The sequence below is a fragment of the Balearica regulorum genome, chromosome 3 (assembly GCF_011004875.1).
Source record: "Balearica regulorum gibbericeps isolate bBalReg1 chromosome 3, bBalReg1.pri, whole genome shotgun sequence".
NCBI classification, from domain to species: Eukaryota; Metazoa; Chordata; class Aves; order Gruiformes; family Gruidae; genus Balearica; species Balearica regulorum.
This window is the reverse complement of record NC_046186.1, coordinates 1,803,111-1,812,541: the sequence shown is the minus strand read 5'-3', so window position 1 is coordinate 1,812,541 and position 9,431 is coordinate 1,803,111. Positions and strand designations below refer to the sequence as shown.

Genomic DNA, 9,431 nt, shown 5'->3' with positions numbered 1-9,431 from the left:
GCGGGAACGCAAAGCGGATTGCTCGGGGAAGGAGGGTTTGCACCCCTGGCTGTTGTAGTGACAAGCACTAAAATTCCTAACAAAAGGCAGTAGGAAAAGCAATTAACCCCCAAATTGTGTGTCCACGGGAAAACACACCTCAAAACCACAGAAGTGGTGGGACGATGAGCACAAGGTTCCGTGTGCTGAAGGAGGGGAGCTGCGGGGACACCGCGGGGCACATCTTGGGGTGCCCATCATCCCTTTTGGGGCAGAAAAATACCCCAGGAGCAGCCCCCTGGTCCCACTGCTTTCCCCTTGCTGCGCCCCACGTGTCTCGCTGCGGCCCCCCCCCCCCCACATTTTGGGACCCAAACCCCACCTGTAAATGTCCCCCGTCCTCCCCCCCAGCCACACACACGGTGTAAGTGACCCCTTTGTACATCACGTTTAGTTTAGATACTTGTGTACGTAGAGATGACAAAGTATATTTCTATAAAGTTGGCAGTTTAGGTGCATGTGTGCGTTTCCATCTCTGTATTTCGGAGCACTGTGGTGTTTCGGGGGGGGGGGGGGGGGGGGGGTTAAAAGGGCCAAGAAGCCGTCGATCTTTTCGAACGCACCGTCTCCGTGCCCTTTTCAAATAAATGTCGATGTTGTCACCTTAGGGGCTCTGCAGTCTTGGCGTGGTCACGGCGCCCGGGCACCGTCTCTCTGCCCCGGGAGAGGAAAAACGGGTGGTTGCTGCTGGGATGGAGGAGGGAAGGGACGTGGGGAGGAGGAGGAGGAGGAGGAGGATGGCCTCGGCTGTGGACAAGCTTCCTCCCCCCCCGGGACCCAACCCAACCCGGGCTTCATCTTCAGCATCCGTTAGAGTCCAGCATTTCCTGGAGGAAATGAGTTTCCCCCCCCCATCTCGCAGAAGCTCCCTGCAGGATGCTGGGGAAAGGTCCTGAGCTTCTGCTCGCGGTGCGCGTGAACGTTCCCAAACCCGCCCGCAGGGTCCGAGCGGGAAATAAAACACCCGGGTAGCTCCGTCAGGCGTTAACCGTACGCGGCGCGCGCCGTGCCGCGTGTGCTCCGGCGGCCCCCTGCTTCGCTGCGTGAGTTACCCGCGTTCCTTTAGAGATGACGAAGCTTTCCCCGGTACCCAGGCTCTTCGGCGTTATCGTTTAACGGGCAGTTAATGAGTTTATCGGGGAGGTGAGCGCTGGGGAAGCTGCGGGGGGCGGGGGGGAGCCTGGCTCGGTCCCTCGGGGATGCTGCGTTTCCCCGGGGAGCCCCACGGCCGGCGCCTGTGAAGCTGGGGATGCAAAATCGCCCTTCCTCTCCCCCACACCCCAAAACACGCTCCCCAGCGCTTTCCCACTCCAGTCTCTACCCCCCCAGCTGCAGGATTTTACTTTGCAATTATTTTTTTTCTCCCCCTTTACAAACACCAGGCAGCCCCAGAGATGTTACCGACACCTGGTTAGCTTGCCAAAAAAAAAAAAAAAGCAGTATTATTTCTTTTTTTTTTTTTTTTAGAATTCTTTTAATCCATCATTTACAGTATTGTACAGCTCAGTGAAAATATATGAAAATCATCCGGCGAGCTCCGAACCGGGCATGGTCCCCGCTCCCCCTGCGCGTCCGGCGGGTGGGTCAGAGCGGTTGACGTCTTCATCCCTAACCTCTTCCCACCCAGTGAAACCTGGGAGCGGATCCCTTCGGAGTGCTAATTAAGAACGACATAACGAGCGATCTCTAAGTGAAACACATGCCAGCGGGACACTAAAGCTACGGGGCGGGGGGGGCGGCGGCGGCGGGGGGCGGGACGCCCCTCGGGCTCTCCCCCATCACTGCCCCTTCTTGTAGGCGCTTTTGATGATGGCGTTTTTGAAGAGAGTCACTAGAGGGGTCTGACCGTGCTCCGAGGTCATGAAGCCCCCGTAGCGCTTGTCCTTCAAGGGCGCGTGCCAGCGGAAATGGCGCATGCGGTAGGAGCCGCCGGCCTTCTTCTCCTCCTCCTGGCCTTCCTCCTCCTCCTCCTCTTCCTCCTCGGGCGGTGCCCCGGTGCCGTCGAGCGCCAGCTCCCTCCTGAACTCCAGCGGGTAGCTCTCGGCCGATTCCTCCTCCACCCCGTTGGGGTAGACCTTGATGGGTCTCCTCTTGCGTCCCACCGGCTTTCCCCAACGGAAGTGCTCCATGGAGTAGGAACGTTTGCCTTCCTCCCGTTCCGGCCCGGTTCCCTCCTCTTCCTCGCGACGGGACGGTGGGACGGCGGGCAGCGATGCCGGCGGTGGGTCGCCCCCCGTCGCTTCCTCCCGTTTGTGCCCCCCGCCGCTGCTGCTGTTTCTCCGGCCGAACTTGTTCCAGCGAAAGTGGCTCATGACGTACTTGCGGATGCTCTCGGACAGGGGCTGGAGGTGCCCGTTCCCGGGGTAGACGGGCGCCTCGGCCGACAGGTCGGCTCTGCACGCCGCGGCGCACGCCTGCGTGGGGAGGGTGAGATGTGCGGGGAAGGGCGAGCGCGCGGCCCGGCATCCCCGGGGTGGGGGGGGGGTTTTAGGGGGCTGCTTGCATGGAGAGGGATGTTTCACAAGATGCTCGTGCCCCGCTGAGGTCCCCGCGCGGGTGCCGCCACCCCCTTGGCGCGGAGCTGCAAGGGCTGAGCCGGGAGCATCGTGCCCGGGCACCAAACCAACCCTGCTGGGGGGGGGCACAGCCCCACTGTGGGGTCCCTGGAGCAAACTGGGCACCTGCACGGGGTGAGCCGCTGCACCCTCCTGGCACACCCCCCCCCCGCAAGCAGCCCTGGGTGCGGGGTAAAGCCGATACCCACATTGCTGGTCCACCCCTGGGTCACCCCCGGTTCACCCCGTGGCAGGAGGGATGCTGCAAGCTCAAAAACTAATTTCAACGTCATCCCCACGAGCCCAGCAAAACCTGCGGGTCATCGGGTTCGAAGCGTCACCCCACACTGACGTGGGTCACCCCACGGTGTCAGCACCCCTGTCACCTCCCCCCCCCAGCCCCCCGTGCCGGTCCCTGGCACGGAGGACAATCCCCATCCCCGGGCTTACCGAAACACCGGCCTCGCTGGCGAGGTCCTGGCATTTGCTGCTCTCCCAGCACGGGCCGCTGGCGCTGACGGGGTGCCAGAGCAGCAGCCCCAGCACCACAGGCAGGATGCTCCACAGCACGCTCGGCATCCTGGCCGGGGATGCGACACCGGGGGCGCAGGAGGGATGCGAGGGGCTGCGGGCCCAGGAACTGTGCAGGAGCTATGGGGGTAAAAAAAAAAACCACACCAAAAACCCAAAACAAACTCTTTTTTTTTTTCCTTCAGGAGATTCTTTAACACTTTCTTTCATGTGTCTGCCTTACCCTTTCCCCGTTGTAAGCTGCCTCTGTTGGGGTTGCAGGAGCGGGGTCCCCTCCTGCCAACCCGAGCCCTTTGCCTGTCCCCATCCCTGGAGAGAAGCGTCGGAGCTGCAACCTCCCCCCCCGGTTCTGCAGAGCTTTCCTCCTGCTTCACGCTCCTTGCAAAGGGATGCTCCTCCCTACAGCCCCAGGAGCGTGGGGGCGATTTTACCGGAGGAGAAACTGAGGCACAGAAAAGGGAAGGCAACACCCGTCGCTGCCTCCCTGCCCGCACCCCCATCGCTCAGCCTGCTCAGCCGCACCGAAAAGCCAGAAACATCCCCCCCCCCCTCCGCCCCCCGCCTCCTCCTTTTGCCTTCTGAACTGAAAGGTGTCTCTCCGGAACCCAGGTCTTTTGTCACCGCTACCGGAGGTGACAGCCGCTGTCGGCGGGGATTGCTGCCGCCTCCGAAGGACCCCCATAAAGATGAGTGATGCTGCGAGGGGAAAGCGTTAGGGACCCGTCTTTGGGTTTCAGCCTTTGCCAACCGCTCGCGGCTTGTGGGCTGATTGCTCGGAAAAAAACCCAATAGTGCTCCCTCCTAACCTGTCCTGCCGTGCCCCTCGAGCGGCTGCAAAACTCCCGCATGGGGGGGAGAGACAACCGCAAATAATATTAAATTAGGATTGGAAGGGTAAGAGGTGAATATTTTACAATAAATAATATTGAAGTCGGTTGCTTGGCTTTTGGGAACGGCTAAGGCAAGCGCTGGTGGTGTTTGGGACGCGGTGTGTCCCAGGAGCTGCCAAAATTAACCCAGGATCCGGCCGAAACCCAGGGGCTGAAGCGGCCGTTGCCGCTGTGACGTCAAGGATGAGGTTGGGGTGGGTTCCTGGATGCCCACGGGACCTGGCTCCCCGAGGATGCCCGGGCTGCTTTCCCTCTGCAAACCCCAACTCTTTCCCCTGCAGCCGTATCGAACTCGGCGAGGACTCACGCCTCTCCCCTTCGCCCGTGCTCTACGGGAGGAAAACCCCATCTCTCACTGAAAGAAAACAAAAGAAAAATCTAATTTTGGCCCAAAACGTGCGGCTGGAGGGGCGAGCTGACCCTCCCCTTTGGTGCAAGAGCCGCCAGGTCGAGCCTGGATGGAGGGGGGACTTTCTTCAGCAGAGGGAAAAAAAAGATCCTGATGGTTATGACAGCAAATAGCGGTTCAAAAAGGGGGATAAAGCAGCAGGACAGAAATTTAAACATAACGGTTGTCTTTCTGTCTTCTGCCTGAATTTGTGGGTGTCGCTGCCTGGGATGTCCCCGGGGTCTGGGGTGGCAGCGGGCGGCACCTCTGTAACACATTAACACCCAATAATGCAAATTGCCCCCCCCCAACAAGCGATGCACGAGGGACGGGTGTGTTTTATTGCCCATCCCTCACTGCCAACCCCTGCCCGGCGACCACCCATCACAGCGTGTCACACACCCCCCCCCCAGTCACCGGTCCCCACCATCCATCAAACCCCTATTTTTGCAAAGTTTCTTTTGCCCCCGTGCACCCCAAAACACATCGGGGAGACCCACAGAGCTGGGTCGCTGGATTTTGGGGCTTACCTGTGATCGGGGTGGGAGCCCGACCGTCGTCACGCACCCTCCGTCCCCTTCTCCCGCACGCTCCCGGAGAGCGTCTGCCACTTGGCCGCTGGTCCCGGCGGCTTTTTATATCCCCCCCCCGCGACAATCGCATCCGCCGCTGTCTGCCGGAGGGAAGGGGAGGGGGGCGAGAGGGGGGCGAGAGGGACCGTTCCAGGTACCGAACAAAAGATGAGCAAGAGACGGACGTTCGCCGGATCCGGCCCCACGGCGGATGGAGGGATTAGCATCTCTCGGCGAACCGCAGCCGGCAAAGTTTTCCGGGCGATGCTGCTAATTGCGTTTGCAGCTTTGGAGCTGGGGGGGGAGGAAGTGTTTGATGGGAAATCTTTCAGTGGGTACCAGCCAGCACTGACGGCGCTGGGTTTGGCACGGGTTGTTTGTTACCGGCACACCGGATAGGAACATGGGTCGCTCCTTGGGCTCAGGCGTGGGAGGGCTTTGTGCTCTGATGATTTGGGGTTGTCTTTCCATGGCATAAAAGGGGATTTGGTTAAAAACAAACCTCTCGGGACAGCAGCGGCTCCTCACCCCGGGCAGGGCAGGCACAGGCATCGGGCATCTCCGCCTGCCATGCCGGGGAGTCCTGCGGCCACGGACTTTGGGTGCAAAAGCAGCGGGAGAGTGTTTTCCAGCCTGGGGGTGGCTTTTCCAGAGCACGGACGGGTTTACGTGGCATGGCCAGGTTCACCGCTCCCTTTCTGCACCCATCAAATCCCAACTTCTCCACTCGAGCGGGACCAGCTCGGGGCTGCAGATGCTTTCCCTATTGCACAGCGGCCTGGCGCCCAGCGGGACTCATGTTTTCTATAGGGTTGGCCTTGGCCAGTCTATATGCAAGAGCTGTGGTGGCTTCCAGGAGGCTCCTTCATGCACCGTGGGCCAAGCCTTGGGCAGGCAAACAAGAGGGATGCTCCAAACAAGAGGATAGCACCTTGGGAGGGTGATGGGGGGGGGCAGGGGGTTGGAGTAATGGGGAAACTCATCTGCTGCAAAATTTCCAGGCCCCCCCCAGGGCAGCTGGTTCATGCCTGGAGGGCTCAAGTCCCTTTTTCCACCCAAAAGACGATGGCGACATGCAAACCGTCCCTGTGGAAGGCTGTGGCTTTGCTTACTCCTGACTCTGTCTCGGGAGTGATTTGGCATCGAAACACACCCCAAACCCCCACCAGCACCACGTGGGAAGTTCAACAGCAGAAGGACGGTGTCTGGAGTGGGTTTATCAGGGTCTTTTACACCCCATGTCTCGTGTTTGAAGCGGATTTGCCTCTGACCTTGCTCATCACCTCTGCTGGCTGCTCTCCGCAAGCATCCTGTTGCGATGGCACCGGTCCTCAGCCACGTGTCAGGGACATGGGATGATTTTAAGATTTTAAGTTGGTGGGTTGTTTTCCAGCTGTGGGCTTACCCAGATGGAGAAACACATCTGCACCAGGATTTTCCATCCCCAGGATGTAATGCCAAGGTGGCCCTTGAAGGCCGGGCCATCCTCCCGGAGCACCTAACAGGGATTTTTGTCAGGTCCGAACTCTGGCAAGAGCTAGACGTGGGCTGTGAGCATCCCTCCCGCCAGCCTGTGTGAAGCAGAGTTGTTGATTTGCACACTTATGAGAAGACAAACTGCAGGGCACGGCGAAGCCACAGGTGGAGGTTTGCCCGCGGTCTTACCAGCAGTGAGCAGAGCCAAAGGATATTGGGGTGCAACGGATTCACCCGAGTACCCCGGGACAGGATGAAACCCTCCCGTAGCGGGTTACTAAAGAGACAGAGGTTCAAGGAATACCCTCTGTAGCGTTTCAGTGTGGTTCACACCTTCTCCAGCCCCCTGTCCTCCCCAAATCCATCCTCAAACCATCCACATCTCGCCACAGCGCCCGCAACTGCGTCAGCTGCCTCTGTCCTCCCTGACAGACCCCCCCCATCCGCAATATTTTTCCATGACGGAGAGCTATTCTGAGATACTTTATGGCCCAAACCGGAGCTATGATTCCCACTTTAAAGGCTCTTTCATCTTCATTGGGCCAATTTGAGAGGTTTGTGTTTATAAGGAGGATGCGAAATCTGTTTAGGAAACCTTGTTGAGCGGAGCGGCTGCAGGTGAGGGGCTGAGATGAAGCATCCTCTGCCCATGCTGGATGCCTCCGCGCTCACCGGCCTCGCAGACGGTGCTTTCAGACCTCCCTCCCGGCTCCTGGCAGCCGGACCTCAGCCTCCCCGCGCCCGGTCCGGAGAGCACGGCATCTCCCAAGGACCTTGGTGCCCCAGCATCTCTGGAGGACGCAGGAATGCCCCCTATGCCATTGGGGTGCTGGAGTGACCAGCTCCCCTTCCCTGCACAGGGCTGTTTCCTGGTGTAACAGCAGGATAATCGTTATATCTTATTACAGAGCTTATTTATCTTTTTTTTTTTTCCCCAAAGAGATTCCAGTGTGTAAATGATTAGTGGATGCAGCCGGCTCCCAGGCAGATGAATGGGAGTGTTGGAAAGCCAAGAAGACAAGAAAAGGACCCTCCAGTGGGGATAAAATCCTATTAGGAGGAACCTCTTCATTCTTCTCCATGAGCAGGTGAAGACCATCCGGGACGGTACAATTACACTGCAAGAGCAGCATCCTCCATCCCCTGCTCTGAGCGTGGCCAGCAGCAAGGCATGCCCCTGGGGCTCTGCTCCAGCAAGCTGCCCAGCTCTGGAGACCTCACTTTAGGGATGCCTTGAGTGAGATCTTGTGGCTTCATCATGAGCTTGTCCCCAAAAAAGCCACACGCTCAGGACGTGCAGCTCTTTCCTGGCAGGGGTGGGCGCGGGGGTGAGGCATCCACGGGTGAACGGGCTCGTTAGCTGCGTGATTTCTGGCCTTTCCGTTTTAATTTGGAGAACAGGTCACACCTGGGTGCGAATGAGCTCCGGTGCGAATGTCGCGGCTGTGCTCAAATCCCGTGGGATGCGGGGCAGCCATCCCTCCGGGCTGTAAACACCAGTGTCACAGGGGGAAGACGTGCTCTGAGGCTTGCAAAAACCTCATGATGCCCACGTAGGTCTGTCCTAGGACCCACGAGTCCCTCCGGCACAGCCACGTGCCCTTGGGTGCCGAGACAGTCCCCTTCCCTGTTATCTCAGGACAGATTTCCTGCGGCGCTTTGCCGACAGTTGACCTGTCCTCTGTTCCAGAGGTCTCCTGGGCTCAGAACCCACCTCTGCTCCTGCACAGGTGCAGCTGGTGGGGTGGGGAGTGATGCTGAGGACCCCGGTCCATCTGGATCATCTTCATCTCATATTTGGTGAAATGGGATGAGGATGGATCTCCAGGGCAGTTTCATTAAGGGCTTGTGCAGGGTATAATGAGCAGGGACCCAGGAGATACCTAGATGAAGGGAAAGTGGGGTCATCACCATAAAACTATCTCCATCACTTGAAGATTTTAAATCCAGAAGAGACTTACTGATGGTAAATCTCAGCTTTGAAGCCAGTGACTGGCAGATCACCCATCGGATTAGGGCCTTTTTGGGTACATAAATGGAGGTGATCACATCTGTGGACACCCAGAGGTGTGGTTTCCAGCTGGCTTTGGTCAAGGGATCCCTTCCAAACCCACCGAGCCATGCACCTTGCTCTTGAAGAAAACTGCTGATGGTCTGTTGTAGCTTCACTGTAGGAGCAAGAGCAGCTCTGAAGCTCTGGGAATCCCACCACCGATTCCTTGGCCCAGCAGGCACCTGGTGCCAGGTTTAAGTTCACATGAAGGTGCTGAGGTCCATAGCAAGAGCAGCCCAGGGCAGCCTCCAGCAGAAGAAAAAAAGAAAAAAAAAAAAACCCCAGAAAACAAAAACCCCAAATTCCTTTTATTTTGGCTGGGACGTGGCACATGTGGGTTTTATTGCAGAGAGGGAAGTCCTTTTCCTTTCTGCTGGGGTCAACTGATTTTCCTACTGACTTTAATAAAAGCAGGATCAGACCTAAACCAGAAGAAATAAATGGCTGTGTGGCATGTGAACTACTGGTACTCATTGCTGCTCTGCCTGAGCTTACTGATGCCTTTTCCTCAGCACTATTTATATGCTAAAATCTATAATTGAGCCTGATTCTCCCTGATTTGAACCCAAATTGAGGACTTCTCTAGGAACAGACAAATAAAGGGAGCTGAGGATCTGAATGATGTCACTCTGATATTTTTGCTTGTAGGTGTTTTCTGGCATTCTCTTTTCTTCCTGATACTTGCAAAGAGCTTGAGCCACGTCACCTCACCAGATAGATAGATCATGCACCGACTATAATTGCAGGATCCGTGCAAGACTGCAGCAAACCCTTCACCCGAGCGAGCTCCTGCAGGAACGAGAGCCTTTTCAGCTGAAACAGGTTTGTTTCTGCTGCTCTTCTGAGTTCATGGTGAAGGACGCATCTTGACTGCAGCAACTTGTGCTTGTTAGGAGGAGAAGCTGACAAGCAGCACATGCCCAGAGC

At 57.7% G+C, this 9,431-nt stretch overlaps 1 protein-coding gene across 1 annotated transcript; it reads right to left on the bottom strand.

Moving 5' to 3' along the window:
* Positions 1–1,817: 1,817 nt before the first annotated feature.
* Positions 1,818–3,173, bottom strand: POMC (proopiomelanocortin). The gene is made up of 2 exons (XM_075750027.1): positions 3,045–3,173; positions 1,818–2,453 (listed from the first exon to the last, which is right to left on the bottom strand). The coding sequence occupies exons 1-2, from the start codon at positions 3,171–3,173 to the stop codon at positions 1,818–1,820; spliced, it is 765 nt and encodes a 254-aa protein (XP_075606142.1).
* Between the last annotated feature and the right edge of the window lie 6,258 nt (positions 3,174–9,431).

Excerpts from the sequence above, each read along its gene's own strand:
- POMC (XM_075750027.1), bottom strand. The coding sequence starts at position 3,173 with ATGCCGAGCGTGCTGTGGAGCATCCTGCCTGTGGTGCTGGGGCTGCTG. Across the intron at positions 2,454-3,044 it reads CCAGCGAGGCCGGTGTTTCG|GCGTGCGCCGCGGCGTGCAG; the intron begins GTAAGCCCGGGG and ends CTCCCCACGCAG.